Raw genomic sequence first — 17,145 nt, 5'->3', positions numbered from 1 at the left:
CGTTTATGTCTCTTGAGACCCACTCACAATTAAAAACAAATGTTGGATCGGTTTGTTTAGAAGTTGTTGCTTTATTATATATTGGTGCTGTTATAATTCCATTATAATATAACTTATTAGAAAAGCGTAATAATATTGTAGGTGCGAATAATCATTTCATTGAATTATATAATATTTTTATTTAATTACCAACATAAGGTTAGATATTGATATTTTGGTGAAAGAGAAAATGAATTGGTATTTTAACCGGGCTCGAAGAACCAAAATTATAGCAGTGCTATTATAAATAATGCAATTATTTTAGGCCGTCTCATGTAAAGAGGATATCTACACCTGTAACAACTGAGGTCAACACACATGCTGTTCAATAGTAAAATTATAAAATCGCAGCATAAAGGTGATTGGAATATATTAAGCAAGTTGTAAAATTGAATGACCAATCGTTATAATAGATAATCTTTACAACTTCTTTCAATTCAAAGATATAGATAGATGTTTCACTCATACAAAAATTAATTTTTTGGACCCTCATTAGTCATAGGGGAACTGACAATTATATAAGGGTTGAGGAAATATATCAAATGATACAATAGTACTGACAAATGCTTTTTATTTATCATAAAATAAAAGTAGCAGATTTACATCATAACTTAGGCAATATTCTCATTATCTGGTCGTCTGAAAACGCTTAATTGATAATAGAGCTTGTCATCATCGTCATCATCATGGTGGTGGTGACGATCGTCCTCGAGATTCTCGACTGGTGTAATTTGTAATTCGACGTATTGCCAACCTAGACCACCGTCTGATATTTCAACATTGTAAAGATCTGAAGGGGCATCAAACTGAAATGAGAAAAGGGTGTAATTGAATCTTTATTCACGGAAATGAAGATTTATGATTTATATATTTCAACTTTAGATACAGAATACCACAAAACCATATTATTTATAATAAAAAGTCTTAAACGGACGATCTGATCCGGCCGAATTACGTTCACTAAGACGGGTTTGTTTTACAAAGCTCCAAGCTTGGCCACCTCGTAAATAATTTAATTTCCCCCGAGTTCCCTATGTTCAGAGACTCAGAGCAGCTAACTTTATATACTATTCGTGTTAATACAATTTGTTTTTTGTAGAGATTTTTGTAATCGGATTGATATTTTCTTAATTGAAAAAATTGAATGGTACATGTAAATAATGGAGTTTTACTCTTTTTTTTTCACGAATTTTATTCATCTCACAAGAGTTTTTTGTATTAATCACATTTACGCCGAATCTGAGTATTATTTCTTATTTATTAGTTTATGGTGCTAAAAATTCTGAACGATTTGTAGTAATTTCTTAATCTGGTCGTACTTCTAACTTGACGATTTTTCTTTTGATTATATTTTGATAAGAACTTACAAATATACATGAGATTGGCGAGTCTGTATATCCATATTCAGGTGCTCTAAGTGTGAAGTTCTCTTTTGGTGGAGCTTCTTCATAAAGCCAACTTACAAGTACACCACTGAAACGTCAAAAACATTACTATTAAAAACAAATTAGTATAATCCGCGTGTTCACTGGTGCTAAACACACACTTTTTTAAAATTCAATGCGTCTCTGCTGAGGTTCAATTATTATTTTCGAAAATATGTTGAAAAAAAGATAATCAATTGTTATTTGGATGAAACTGACAAAAAAATATTCCCGGAACAGCTATACATGAAGATACTATGTAATGTATTTTTGCTGTACGGGAATAATAAATTTCATTCTCATAATATGCAATTACACCAAGTATGTAATAAAAACAATCTTGTTAAATATAACAGTTTTAAATTCACTCTGAATTTCCCTCCAAATCTAGGCGCGCTTCCAGCATAAAGTGTATAAGGGATAAAGTAAAAGCAAAAACATTAAAAAACTCTCGACTTGGAAACAGTCCATGCGATTACAAGTCCTGGATGGAAATAAGTATGACGATTTATTAAAGGATTTGATGACATAACTGTGACAATCACAGCTGAACACTCCACATTTATATGTATATGAAATGAAAAGATCGAAGTAAGAGAAACAACGAAATCAGAATTGGAAATTGATTCGGAATGTTGCACCATAATTGTTCAGAATATTGTGAGGAATGAACTAATTTGAAATTTGATATCCTTCAGTATCCTTATTTTTCCCTAAAAATATGTATATACTTACGGTTCGTTGAGATCTTCACAGTTTACTAAATTAGCGTAGGCTCCATCGTACAGAGCACATACAAGTAGGGCTGCTAAAGCGATTCTGGCGTACATGTTCAAGAATTCGATTGATTAAAGGTTGAATTCATTCCCAATATATACTGTTTTAATATATTGTTATCACATACTTGATTTAAGATTTGAACAAAAAGTTTATTCGATAGATAGATTTAATGATTAAATTCTTAATGTGATGTTACTTTTTTTAACCTTGATTCTAAGGATAACATGTCATATAATGTTGAACAGTTTTTGTCGACCCTTTTCAAATTACCAAACGTATATTTATTCTTAAATTTTCATTGCAATTGATAACTTTTGAACGAAATTACCAAGAATAGTTAACTCAACACAAACTATCAAGAGGTACATGCATTCAGAAGCATATGATATGTCGGCGCTGATGTGCCTCTTTCTAGCTGGTCAGAATTCCATCATAATTGTAATATTTTTACTTCTCTACTTGCTTCGAATGCTTCTATTTTTTTATTCTGTTAAAACCTGTTGATTAAGTAATACCTAGCATAACTTGCTGCAGGTTACAAAGTCAAAAATCTTTTGTAACATATTACAGTTTCCATTCGTTTTGGAATGTTTCTAAATAGGTTCTGGACGTATCCTTGCGGCATGTTTTCCCAGAAATTAAAAAGAACATTTTGAAGATAATCTAGTGTTCTTATTGGTGCCGGAAGTTGCTAAATTTACCATTCTAGATGCTCTATTGGGTTAAGGTCCAAGCTATATGCAGACCAATTTAGGTTGGGTATCTCGACCTCTTCTAAGTACTGCCGAACCACTCTAGCAGCGTGTGGACGAGAATTATCGTGCATTAGTAAAGAGTTGCCACCGATATGAGGCATATAGTGCACTACATGAGGTTCTAGGATATTGGTTATGTACCTGTCAGCATTAAGTCTTCATTCATTCGCCTCTCTGATGAATACAGACAAAATCTTGATTCATCCGTGAATAAAATACTGGACCAATCTTGAATATTCCAATCTTGTTACTCGATGTTCTCCCTTCTGGTAAGCTACCCTGTTTCTTGGTAGCGAATAACAACTCTGGATATGGTGTTTTGTTGAACTCCAATTACCCTGGCGACGTATCTTTGACTGCGGCTATCTTGTATGAGCGTGATGATTCTAGTGGCTTCTTCATTTGTCACATATCTTGTTAAACGTTGAGGCACATCTATTATTAACAAAATAAATTTAAATTTTCACTATACGATAACACAATTTGCTTAGAAAGTTCTCGATCTCAATGCATTCTCCAAGACAGAAATGATTTACTCGAGCATTTTTGCTTCTAAAAAAATTTGTAAGAAATTGTGATTTTTTTTGCCCATAATAAGAAACCAGAAAACAGATCTATTAAGTTGACACATATACAGATTGTCCCATAAAACTAACATTAAGTATTAAAAATATACTAAAATACCAGTGATGCGATAATTTTTGTGGTCTGTATATTTTTAATCAATCTTGATTTTTGGCTTTGTCAGCCGTTAATTTCTGATTCCACTGATTCTGGCGGAGCTCTGCGAGAGATAGGGAGAGTATTTTGGCGAAATCAGAAAATTTTCAGGTAAGTTACGGTATTTTTAGAAATGGCCCAGATATATGGAAGATTTTTGTATAAAGAACTGGGATTAGGTTGATTTTCAGAAGGAGAATTCTTATGACAATAGTTAAGATTAAAAAATGGCCTGACGAACCAAACGGTTCTAGGAGAGCGTAGGTGGGTGACGTGTGCAAGAGCATACAACTGCGGCCATTTGGTTGAAGGAAGGGCTCACCAGGTTACAGAAAAACTGCAGAAAGCCTGTACCACCTACGAGCGAGATGAGGTTTGAAATTAGTGGTGAGAGAAATTATTTAGGAAGACTAGATAGTTTCAGGTAGTGATTTGTAAGCCGTCGTTAGTAGCCGAAGAGGAGAAAAATTCTTGGGTTTCAATGAAAGGAGCCGTTTAATAGAGATAGAAGAGGTGAGTGGGTACCTTTGGCAAGAATATATTGTATCGATGGTGTGAATCACGCTTAGGAGTTCTGCATGGTCTGCATATATTAACGATGACTGTAGTGGGTGGTGCGTTACACGGTTCGTGTTTCATTACTGTTAGTTAGTTGCGATCTTTTATGTCGTAATTTTGTTATGGAGACTTTAATTCAAACCCTCTTAAAGTCTTTTTATTGCGATTAGCTGTCGTGGCAACAAATGTTTTCTCAAATTTATTGCGAAGGTCGTTGCCTCTTAATATATGTTCTGCTAATATTAATCTTTATACTTGGCTTCGTTCTTTTACGATTCTTGTCTGTATGCACCCACATATACCCTTCTACATGAGAACGCAATACAGTAGACTTCTGGGTTCGAAAGAGAATGCCGAAGACTGGTTTAGACCAGTTCTATTTGCTGTACCTTCTCCTCCTTTACACTTTTCTCAATTGGTGCTCTGATGTATTTATTGTATAGGTAAAAAGGGTGTCATCTCCGAGATTTGCTGCAACAGATACTATTCTGATGTAATCAGCTTTTTTAGTCGTTGCAAACTCCATTTGTGTACATTTCAAACATCTACTATGTAATGTACTATTTTATATGTTTATCATAATTTTATTTTTTCTAATCATAATCTAGATCAATAGGAAAAGTTTAGGTGGTAAATTTAAATGAGCAATCTCATTAATTATTATAGATTATTTAAAGAGCTCTATGTTTTCCGAGACTCACAATTCTATAAGGATGGAGGAAATTATTCCTGATCATGGATACAAAAGTATCGACAAAAGCTTTTTATTCATCATAAAATAAAAGTAGTAGAGTTACATAATAACTTAAGCTTCAATCAAATCATCTGGTTGTCTGAAAACGCTTAATTGATAATAGATTTTGTCATCATCGTCATCATCGTCATCATCATGGTGGTGGTGACGATCGTCCGTAAGATCCTCGGCTGGTGTAATTTGTAATTCGACGAAGTTTTTACCTAGACCTCCGTCTGATATTTCAACATTGTATAGATCTGAAGGGGCATCAAACTGAAATAAGAAAATAATTTTATATAATTTTAATACACAAAATAAATATTCGTGATTCATTTCTTGTAACTTGAGATACAGAATAAAACGAAAATTGGGTTCTTTAAAGTAAAAAATTGAGTCTCAAATTTGTATCCGTGTTTGTGACAACAAGAACATCTCTGCTAATGCTGTATTTGTTGGGGTCCAGAGCAGCTCCACTACTCTTTTGCTAATCAACTCTGATACCGATGTTCACGTGAATCCAATTTACTTAATGTACAAATATTTGTAATTTGCAGTGACGACTCTAGACCACACGTGGTCATCGGCGATATCAGGTTTGTAAGGCCTCTTCTATTTACCAGTAAAAAAACACGTAAAATTACCAAATTATAAAGAGTTTTGCTATTTCTAATCAAAAGGCAACAAAAACTGTTTACAAAAATCGATGAAATAAAACAGAAGAACTTTTAGGTTTCTTGCCTCATTGCACGTTCTCAGAATTGTGTCATCGACAAGAGGAGCTGCTATTTCAGATAATGCAGAAAATCTGCATTATATAAACGTTTGGATCTACTTCTTCCAAATTATTCATTAAAATATTCTACTAATCATATAGTAATTGCTTAATCTAATCGTACTGATGTTATTTTCTTCTGATTATATATGAATAACAACTTACAAATATGCATGAGATTGGGGTCTCTGTTTCCCCAAATTCGGGTGCTCTAAGTGTGAAGTTCCCTTTTGCTGGAGCTTCTTCATAAAGCCAACTTACAAGTACACCACTGAAACATTAAAAACATCACTATTAAAGACAAATTCGTATGAACCGCTTCTTCGGTGGCGATGGATTTTTACACATCGCATCAAAACATTTTGATTATTAACTCGACAGCAAAAAGATTTTTAGCTGTCATTTTTCAAGAAAGAAGTATTTTTGTTTGAGTCTATAATTTTTGGTTTCCTAGTTTAGTGTAGAAAGATATAATTTTAGATCGATTTTCTATCTTAATTTTCAGCTTTACTCCATATGAGATTATTCAAATATTAGAAAGTTAGGTGAAGAAAGACTGATACAGTGATGACTTTACTGAAACATTTTCTGTATATATTTTATAATATCCAATGATGTTTATGACATGTTTCAAGACATCATGTCATCGGGTAATATTTTAAATGGATTACCCTGTATTTATATGTTTTTTGTACATATGATTTTGCTAAATTTACTGATACCAGGATTATAAGGTGAAAAAATTACTTCATTTTTGATTATGGAATGTGGATTTTAGAGATACAAAGAGATTGTTACAAAAAGCAGCCGATTTGTTTAATGATACATATCCTGACAGAGTTTTTCATATTTCAGTGACTCGAAATTTGAAGAAATATCGCAATGAAAGGAATATATTTGATTAAGGACGAAAAATAATACCAAATGATGAAGTAGAAACTAATACTTTACCTTGCATCAACAAATCTAAGAAATGGATTTGATTATATTAATCTACTATTTTCAAATTATTTTTTTTATTCATATAAAACATCGCAGATTTTTTGAAATGACAAAAATATCTGTGATTATACAGGGTAATTGATTAGTTTGTTAAACTTGGGGCATTATATCCATCCATCAACTCTCATATTTTGAAATTATTTCCAATCTTACCAGAATTCTGTGCCATATCAAAATTACATTTTTTTAAATAAATATTTAGACTCAACTTGACTTTTCCATTAGAATAATATAGGATTGTGATGTATTCTATAGAGTATTTAAAAAGTTATAACCAATTTTCCATAAAAAAGTCCTGTACCCGGTACAATAAAGAGAAATTAAAAAATGAAGATTTGTTACGGCCAAAGCATTCGAATAGTAGTAAAAATTATGAAAATTATTCATTTCATCGATACTCAGTTTTTTCAAACAGATCTTCATCCTTGAATTTGGCTTATATTGTACAGGATATTCAACTTTTATGGAAAACTTTCTAAATACCTCGTAGAACACATCACAACCCTATATTGTAGTCAAGCTGATTCCAAATATACATGTTTTATTAAAAGAAATGTAATTCTAATATGGCATAGCATTCTGGAACACCATTTAAGATTGTGGATAATATGAAAATGTGAAAACTAATAATCCCTCAAATTTTAAAATTGATATCTCGAAGGACAAAGGAGACACTGAACTTTACCACACTATTCAATCATCCTGTATAGGAATATGATAATTTATCAATGGAGATAATCAATTTCAGTCAAAACTGTTACAATCACAGTCACAAATATATATACTTACGGTTCGTTGAGATCTTCACAGTTTACTAAATTAGCGTAGGCTCCGTTGTACAGAGCACATACAAGTAGGGCTGCTAAAGTAATTTTGGCGTACATTTTGAGTTATTGATTTGAGGTTGAACTCAATTCCAATATATACTATTTTAATAAATCTTATCAAACACTTGAATTGAGATTCCAATATATAGTTAGATTTTTCAAGTACATTCGACTTGATTGTAATCATTTTGATGTCATGTTTCTAATTTTAATCCTTTATTGTACGAAAAAATATTATTTTGCATAAATAAATCTCATTAATTTCGATAAAATAAGAATGATCGATTGAAAATAATCACACATTTTAATATTTTGTCTTCGCTCTATATAAACTTTATCACATCTATTTCCTTTTTGATTCCCAGTGCAACTCCTTCTCTTGCTCTACAGGGTGAGTTTTAAAACAGTCACAATATTCGAATAGTCCACCCAAAACCATTGCCAGCCATATAGGACAGCACCGAACATACGACTTTTTATGTGAAGCACTCTATGTTTGATCAAATTTTATTATTCAATATGGAAAATAAGTTCTACTATATTTAAAGATATTCTATTTTTTTACGAAAAGTAATAGTTGGCGTAGAAGTTTAATCCCGATGAATTAATTCAATTGAGACCAATGTAGTTTACATCGAAAATAGAGGACACCTTGATCTACTAATCGTGAAATTTATTATTTCTTTCATTTCATAATAGGGTGTTCAAATATTGACCGCAACTTTCGTTAACATCAAACATAAATTTGTTTATTACTACGAAGGTTCTCTATACCTATTTCTAAACTTTCTGAAGTTTAAGCGAAATTAACACTAGTTTACAAATTATAACTTATACCCTGTATCATATTTTTTCAAATAAAATGAGTTAAAATACATGAAAAACCAATGAGAACGACATATGCGACAGAGTTGTTGCATTTTTATTTTATTTTTGATGAACGATCAAATCTTATCAGACATAGAACAACCCTAATGAGGTATTAATTTAAACAAATTTTATTTAGTTGATTCTCGACAATCTCACCATATACTTTATGGAAACAGTACCCATTTTCAGTGTGATAATAGTGAAAACCATGACTATTCACTGGACTATTATTCTTGAAAGTAGATGTGTCTGTGAATAACAAAAATTCAAGACAAGTATCTGACTCTGCGACTCGATCAATGCTCAATTAGCAAAAACTTCTTCTGGAGTAGAAGGCATCTTCAGAGTCTAAATTAAGTGGATTTTTGAAAAAAATGTCACCGTTTGTCCACCAAAAACCGTATACAAAGTTTACTTATCCTGTATAATCGTTATGAATTGCTTGACTGAATAATTATAGCAGACAAAGCTGAATTGTATTGTAGACCAAAGTGATAATAAAGTTTTGTTTCTTGTACTATTTTTTGAAGAAGCTCACAAATAATATTGTCCCATAAGGTGATACATATCAATTTACAAGTTTTCTTTGCCCATTATTATTACCACATCTATATTTAGATTGTTCTTTAAACGATTTGAAATTCGATCTTTAGTTAATTGCAATTTTTCGAGCTTTATTTCTTCTTCTTCTTACGTTTCTTCTTCTTTTCCTTTGCAATATTTGCTAACCGTTCATTTGGCATTCTGTCAAATGGTCTCTCCGTTCTCTTCTGTGGCTCCTTGCCCATCTTACTACATCCTGAATATCGCACATGTCCCTTATTTCTTCATTTTTCTTCTGATCGAGTAACGTATGTCCTGTTATTGATCTCAGAGTCCGCATTTCTGTTGTTCTTAGGAGCCGTTTAGGGGTTGTGTTCTCCGCTCTAGTTTCTATTGCATATGTCATGACCGGCCTTACGCAAGTTTTATATATTCTAATTTTACATTTTGTGCTCATGTATTTATTTCGCCAAATTAAATCTCTAAGGTATCCTGATATTAAAGCTGCCTTCGTTGTTTGTGCTTTTACTTCTTTCTTTAGATTTCTACCGCTTGTTATGTTTGTCCCTAGATATTTGAAGCACATCACTTGTTCTACACTATGATCGTAGATCGCTAGTTTACATCTTCTCGGTTCTTTAGATATTGTCAGAGATTTTTTTTTGTGGATATTTGCATGTTGTACGTTTTCGCTATTTTTATCTCTTTGTCTCCCATTCGTTATCCTCTCCCGGCTTGCTTTACTTCGTTGATGATTTCGTCCATTATTATATTGAACAGGATTGGGCTTAGGCTATCCCCTTGATGATACCAGTTGCCACAGGTATTATGTTTGCTGTTCTCACAAAGGTATAATTATCGGTGTTAAGTTTTTCGATAACTCTTATTACATTGGGGTGAACGTTCCTTTTTTTTAATAGAGTTATAACGTCAGTTAAGCGTATCCTATCAAAAGCTTGGGTGAGATCAATGAAGCACATAAAAGCTGCCTTATTAAACTCTATGGCTTTTTCAGTTATTTGGCGCATTATAAATATAGCATCTAGAGCACATCTATTGTTTCTGAAACCTTGCTGTTCTTTACATATGGTACATTTTTGACCTCTAGTATTTTATTGAAGAGGGATTGTAGTTCATCACACAGTTTGTCGCCTCCATATTTGATCATTTCGTTTGTTATTTAGTCGATGCTTGGGGCTTTTCTGTTCTTTATCTTGGCTATCATTTGTTGTATTTTATGCAGGGAGAAAATCCTATTTTGTATTCCATTGATGTTTTCATCTTCGTAGGGTAATTCCTGTGCTGATACGTTAGCTTGTGTTGAACTATAAAGTTTTTCAAAATGTCTTTCCCATTCGTCTGTCGTGTATGTATTCGTTTATTGTATATATCCCTTAGAAGATTCCACAGTTTTTTCTGTCCCCCATATAAGTCATGTTCCATATCATTCGAAAACTTCTCCCAGTGATCTCTTTTAATTTTTCGAATATTTTCGTTGACTTTATTTCTTACAGCTTTATAGTCATTATACTTTGTTGCATTGGATCTGTATTGCAGGTACGATTTTCTTTTCTCTTCGGCTAGGATCTTGACTTCTTGTCTAAACCACGGTTTTGTATCTGTTTTATAGTCCTTTTTCCACAGGCTTCTTCTGCTACTTGTAGTATATTAGTTCTTAGTTTTTTCCATGCTGTTTCGATGTCATCTGTCTTTTGGATATTATTAGCAGCAATTTTCTCTCTGAGCCTTTGTTGATAAGTTATGTTGTAGAGTCGTCTGATAGGGATTCTATATTCAATTTGCTTACTTCTTCGATAGGTTTGTTACAAGAACGTTGAATGGTTGTTCGCATTTTTGCCATTACAAGCTGGTGGTTTGTTCCTGGATTTGCAGAAGTAAGAGATCTAGTGTCCTGTATTCTTGTCGGATGTATATTTTTATTTGTAATTACGTAATCTATAGTTGATTTATGTCCTCGTGTATTTTCGAATGTATATTTATGTTATGGTTTATGTGGGTAGGTGTTATTAATTCTTAGTTCATTGTGCATGCATAGCTGTATCATTTTTTCACCACTATCATTGATTGTTTCTTCGTTAAATCGATTTTTGATACCGGGAATAAGTTCATCGCCAATTCTTGCATTGAAGATTATTATTTCGTCATGATTGGGTATACCGTCTAAGACCGTTTGTAATGTCTGATAGAATATGTCTATATCCGCCTGTGTTTTGCCGCTATCGGGTGCGTAGATACGTATTATATGCGTTGGTCTTGATTTTTGTAGGTTGATTGTCGCCTGAAGTATTATGTCGTTAACGTATATTATATTGCTGATTTGGTTCTCGTAGCTTTCGTGTAGCAGTAAGCCAACTCCCGATGTTGCTCTTTCATTTTTATTCTTGCCGCTGTATATTAGAATGTAGTTTCCATATTTGCTGTTGCCTTTGCCCTTCTTTTTAGTCTCCGAAAGGGCGCATATATCTAATTTGTGTCTTTTTATTTCGAGTAAAATTTCTTGGTCTTTATTATTAAATCATGTTACATTCCAGCAGGTCGCTAGCCTCACTTGGAACCCTCCTCTTTTACCCGGGCTTGGGACCGGCTATGAAATCACTGAGCTACTCAGTCCACCCAGCGATATCACAGGCAGAGCTTTATTTGGCTCTCATCTATTCCAAGTTTTTTATTTAATCATATTCATACCTCAAGAATCAAGATTGCGCCCAAATAGTGACACAATGTGTCTGGGAAATTAACTACATATACACTAATAAATGCATAAAGACCGCCTTTGTTTCTTAGGCTTATTACTCAATTATTGTTATGTTACAATGTTCTTACAGATTTTTTAAGGAAACACCATGGTGTCCATAACATTTTATGGATAAATATGGTTTAATTTTCACGAAAATCCTCAATTATGAAAAGTCGGATGAGAATAAGGTTCCGATCATATGAAATATTTGAATATTCCTCAAAATTTGATTAAAAATAACATTCGAAAAAACATTATATAAAACTTTATGACTTCATGATAACTAGACCAACTTTAAATTCTATAAAGTTGACTTAATGATTTATAAATCTTACAAAGTTTTGACTGGGAATATATACAAAAAACGTCTATTTTTAGAAACAACATATATTGCCCAAAATAATCAATGTGTTAATAAGAAAACTGATTTAAATAACCTTAGTGTAGTCTACGCATAACTTTAAGATTTTGATATTCAGCTCCATTCATTATCATCTAACGTATAAACATTTAATGTCATTCATAATCTAGTTAATCAATATTCAACATCATTCATAACGCTCTAGCCTAATCTAACCTATAAAACGTCATGCATAATTTAACTAATAAAAATTAACAATGATTTCTATAGCATCAAGAATCAATAAGCAATAATTCTATCAAATTTCAATTTCAATATTGATTAATTAAAGTAAGCAATTTTTATTATTTTTATACTTGTTTTATAGATATTTTCACATTGCACTTTGACCATAATTTCAATATCTGATTATAAATACACAGACATTCGAAAGCTAGAAAATTTATTAGAAATAATACACTTGGATGTTTAATATGTGGCAAAATTTTCTAATTCTGTTAGTCACCAAATCAATCAATTTCTTAAAAGTAAAAATCAGCAGAAAATTATATTTCTCTGAAAAATCAATTTTATTATTGAGAAATGTGTAAACATTAGTAGATAAAGAATATTTTAAGAAAGAAAATTGTAGTTCTTAAGATTTGAATGGTGGAATTGATGTTCGATGACAAAAATTAAATTCCAGGATAGAGGGCCAAATTCCACGACTTGTTTAGGTTTACCAGGACGTTGTTTACATTACAGGTGTTCTAAATGCGTTAGTGTGCTCCTCACACGATAATTTTTTGTCATTTTATATTCTTCCTTGTGTTAGAAATATAAATATAATATTGCCATTTTTTTCTCAGTTACCAATTATGACAAATGTCAGTATTTCTGGTATGATTTGATTCATTAGAACTATTTTTAAATTTTATCCACTTATTGCTCAACTAATCCCTAGTTCTGTCCTTCGCAGTTTTAAATATTTACAATCCATCAAAATAATCTAGATTTCACGACCCATTGTTCTTGAAAGATATAGGACTTCAATAGATTAGTTCTAGATATATTGAGTATTTTGTTTAGATAAATTGGAGTGCTTACGTGTTATATGTTATGCAACACATTTCATATTTTATTGAATTGAAAAATATTAAAACCATTTACCATTTGGCAAAGTAGATCGGAATTATTTTATAAACATACAATGGTTCGGTTAATTGCAAATTTACAGACACAATCTCAATCAAAAACTGATACGCTTCCATATTAGACTAGACATTGCTACAAAAATCACATGAAAATCCAAAGAAGATGATTGCAAAATCTCTTGATATACTATAACTTATTCATATTTCAATTTCTGCTAAAATTATCAAATAATAAGGAATAAACACGCGAATCAAGATATTTCTTGTAAATGTAGTAAATCATTCTGTACGAGGACGATCTCAACCAGCTCAAGTTTCATTCAGCATTTGCACACAATGATGTAGACAACATAAAACTGACTACCATACTATAGGAAAATTAACCTATCTAAATAAGAAAATGTTTAAAAAAACTGTAACACCTAAGGTTGGTTAATTATATTAAAATACCACATACAGAACAGTTCGTTTTATATTTATTAACTTTGTGTATGAACAATATGCATAAAATTGATATGAAACTAAGAAACAGGGTGATTCATGAGGAACTTCACATACTTTTACCGTATGCAGTGTCAACATCTATTTTTTATTATTATTAACACTGAGATTTGCTAAATTGATCATAAATTTTAAGGGGTTAGGGGTAGTCAGAGCCACGAAAAAATGAGAATTTTCAGTATTGTTTTTTGCTATTAAATCGTTTTATTTTACAAAAATTTCAAAAAAAAATTAATTTCCAAAGTTTTAGCTGTCTGTGTTGACCCAGTTCCAAAAAAGGTCCTTGCGGTGACAATCATAAGTCTTTGGAGATTCATCTAAAATCAATCGGATAAAAAAAATTAGTTTTATAAATAGATAATCCTGGGCCTGATCGAAGGATTTTTTTTAAAATTAACAAAATGGCGACCCCAGGAAATTTTTGTCTAGATTTTTTGGAAAAAAATCAATAATGACATTCTTAAAAAATCGAAATTTTTGAAAAAAAAATCCTTCGATCAGGCCCGAGTTTATTATGTATTCTAAAAGCTGTATAAATTTCATTTAAATCTATTGAGCGGTTTTCGAGTCACAGTTGTCACCAGTTCAAAAAACATAGTTTTGAGAAAAATGAGTTTCACACTAGATTTACGTATAGAAATACGAATTATTAAATTACTTACACCGAGTCATCTAATCCTGGGCCATATAATAGTTCTCAGCAATTGTGGAAGTTTCCAAAACATCAATTTGCTGTTGCCCACGAAGCATTCTGCCTTCCCGAGTATTGTCGTTGGCGCGCTGATCTGCACACGTGCAGCATCCATTTTTTCAGCTACCTGCTCCCGAGCGCTTTGAAGTGCCCGAGCTCTCTTTGTTATTTGTCGAATAACTCAAAAACTAAATATTGGATTAGCTTGAAATTTTCAGAGAATATTTTTAAAAATTGAAAATTCTGACTACCTCTAATCCCTTAATTGGCTACAGAGTTTTCACAGCTCATTTGATTGTTTGTTTGAAATAGTATCTATACGTTCTATCCATCAATTGCTAAAAAAATTAGTTAGATGTTGTATCGCTGTCAGTAAAAAGTGGGAGGATGCCCCATCATGTTCGCGTTGGAAAGCAAATTCGGTAAAATATTCTGTAGAAAATCTAAATAGACATGTCCTTCTAAAAGATAACAAAAAAGTGAAGACCAATACACGCGATAACTTCTCCTAACCACAAATGTGTATTATGGGAATTATTTATGCCGTCTCTTGTAAAATTATTTATGCCGTCTCTTGTAAATTAGGTTCCGCTTATAAATAGTGTCCTATCAGCAGCTCTACTATTACCAATATCCATAATTAAACATTATGTCGGTATATCCAATTTTCCTTCTGTTCTTAAATCCATTTGAGCTGCATAAGCCAACTCTGACGCGTTCAATGCTTCCCTAACATATTTGATTTTTCTTCTTTTAGTTTTCTTGCTACAAAGTTACTTCGATCGTCTCATGCAATAAGTTGATGGTGTGTCATCAGGCTCCAAAAATCTTATATCCATTCTATTAGAGATTTGCCACCCTATCGATGTAAAACATGCTCCACAGATTTTGTTTCTTCACTACTTCCATCAGTTTGTAATTAATTGCGGACAATCTTCTGAACATGTTTCCGTTTTATTTTTATCCATCAGCTCTTGCTAAATGGTGAACAGATTCTTACGATTCAAAGGAAAAGCCGTAAATTAATAAATCAATAAATTTAAAAAAAAAATAAACGTGACTAGGTGTGACTAATTTTGTCTACAAATGTTTATACATTTTATTGTTTTCACTTTGACTTAAATTTTTCATTAAAAATAATTTATATATTAGTATTAAACTATATACCTAGATTTCTTTCACCCATAACTAGATTATATCCAAAATAAATAGTTCAAAAGACCAATACACACGATAACTTCTTCTAACCACAAATGTGTATTATGGGAATTATTTATGCCGTCTCTTGTAAATTGGGTTCCATCTATAAATAGAGTCCTATCAGCAGCTCTACTATTACCAACATCCATAATTAAACATTATGTCGGTATATTCTGTGGTGGTAGATACACAAGGAAAAAATATGGAATGAATAATGAAAATAGTGACATTGGTAGAAAATATCAAGAATCGTGAAACAGTCAACGACACTCTTCAAAACATGCTTCTTATTTTTATTGCTAAAGTTGATCATTTACAATGAATAAACATTAACATGTACATAAGGTTTGACTTTTAAATGCGACTTTTGTCTAAGAATTCAAAATTGAAATATAATTGATTCTGCCGTTAGAGATACTATAAAGTGAAAGTGAATATGTAGTTGAATTTATACATACATATCCGATTTTGTTTTTTTAAATCTTTTACAGTATCCAGATAAGCGAGAAGATGTAAACTCGCAATATACGATCAGAGGGTAGAACAAGTGATGTAATTCAAATATCTAGGAGCAAACATAACAAGTGATAGAAATCTAAAGAGGAGTAATGACATACGCGATAGAGACCAGGGCAGAGAACATTATAACTAAGCGGCTTCTAGAGAACTACTGAAATGAGCGGAGATGACCGGTTAGCAAAGATTGCAAAGGAAGAAAAATCGAATGAATTCCGACCACCAGGACAACCACCTACAAGATGGTATGAAAGCTGGGCTTCATCATCCCAGCTGCAACTAGGCAACCATTGATGCAAACACATGGCTAAGTCCTAACGCACGATGTAGAAGAAGATATCAGATTTTGGTAATACCTCATTTTGTAATGCGTCATTGTATTTGTTCTATGTTTGATAATATTTTATCGTTCTCTGAAATTTAAATAGAAATGCGACAACTTTGTCGCATAAAGCATTCTCATTTATTATTTACATAGTTTGAAAATCACCTACTGCATTTAAAAAAAAATAATATGGTGCAAAATTGGTAGACCTAGGAAAGAGCAATATCTCACCATGTGGTGATTTGTTACATGAAGAATTAAGCAGCATTCTCGATTAAAGATCCCATGGTTTCTTTTGAAACTCTCAATAATCACCGACATATTTAAACAAATTTTCAAAAAACTAATTTTATATCAAGCTTTCCACATAAATAACTTTATCTTCTGATGGAAAATAAGTGGTTTTTGACTCTATTGCGAACAGATAGAAATACAAAAGATTTGTTTTTAAATACGCAGGATGTTAAACACTGTTTCGTGATAAAATATTGATTAAAAAAAAAATCAATGATAGTTACTTGTCGTATAATAATTAGGAATATCAAAAGCTCAGCCTCATTCATCAGAGGAGAAATGAGTTTCATAATTCGAATCTGGAAAGTCCGGGCGTTGCTAGAAGCAACAGGGAAAGAAA

General features: G+C 32.0%; 2 protein-coding genes across 2 annotated transcripts; both read right to left on the bottom strand.

The window, feature by feature from the left end:
* Positions 1-596: 596 nt before the first annotated feature.
* On the bottom strand, positions 597-2,324 carry LOC130445415 (uncharacterized). The gene is made up of 3 exons (XM_056781017.1): positions 2,199-2,324; positions 1,407-1,512; positions 597-845 (listed from the first exon to the last, which is right to left on the bottom strand). Exons 1-3 carry the CDS (start codon positions 2,291-2,293, stop codon positions 651-653), a joined length of 396 nt encoding a protein of 131 aa, XP_056636995.1. The 5' UTR covers positions 2,294-2,324; the 3' UTR covers positions 597-650.
* Positions 2,325-5,026: 2,702 nt separating this feature from the next.
* On the bottom strand, positions 5,027-7,732 carry LOC130445031 (uncharacterized). The gene is made up of 3 exons (XM_056780502.1): positions 7,576-7,732; positions 5,950-6,055; positions 5,027-5,285 (listed from the first exon to the last, which is right to left on the bottom strand). Exons 1-3 carry the CDS (start codon positions 7,668-7,670, stop codon positions 5,082-5,084), a joined length of 405 nt encoding a protein of 134 aa, XP_056636480.1. The 5' UTR covers positions 7,671-7,732; the 3' UTR covers positions 5,027-5,081.
* Between the last annotated feature and the right edge of the window lie 9,413 nt (positions 7,733-17,145).

This window comes from Diorhabda sublineata, chromosome 6 (assembly GCF_026230105.1).
Source record: "Diorhabda sublineata isolate icDioSubl1.1 chromosome 6, icDioSubl1.1, whole genome shotgun sequence".
Lineage (NCBI taxonomy): Eukaryota > Metazoa > Arthropoda > Insecta > Coleoptera > Chrysomelidae > Diorhabda > Diorhabda sublineata.
This window is presented reverse-complemented; position numbering and strand designations above follow the sequence as displayed.

Bases quoted from the DNA above. Each gene is read 5' to 3' on its own strand.
- LOC130445031 (XM_056780502.1), bottom strand. From the start codon at position 7,670: ATGTACGCCAAAATTACTTTAGCAGCCCTACTTGTATGTGCTCTGTAC. The intron at 6,056-7,575 runs GTAAGTATATAT...TTAATGTTTCAG, and splicing joins TGTGAAGATCTCAACGAACC to TGGTGTACTTGTAAGTTGGC. The intron at 5,286-5,949 runs GTAAGTTGTTAT...TTCTTATTTCAG, and splicing joins CCCCAATCTCATGCATATTT to TTTGATGCCCCTTCAGATCT.
- LOC130445415 (XM_056781017.1), bottom strand. From the start codon at position 2,293: ATGTACGCCAGAATCGCTTTAGCAGCCCTACTTGTATGTGCTCTGTAC. The intron at 1,513-2,198 runs GTAAGTATATAC...TTGACGTTTCAG, and splicing joins TGTGAAGATCTCAACGAACC to TGGTGTACTTGTAAGTTGGC. The intron at 846-1,406 runs GTAAGTTCTTAT...TTCTCATTTCAG, and splicing joins CGCCAATCTCATGTATATTT to TTTGATGCCCCTTCAGATCT.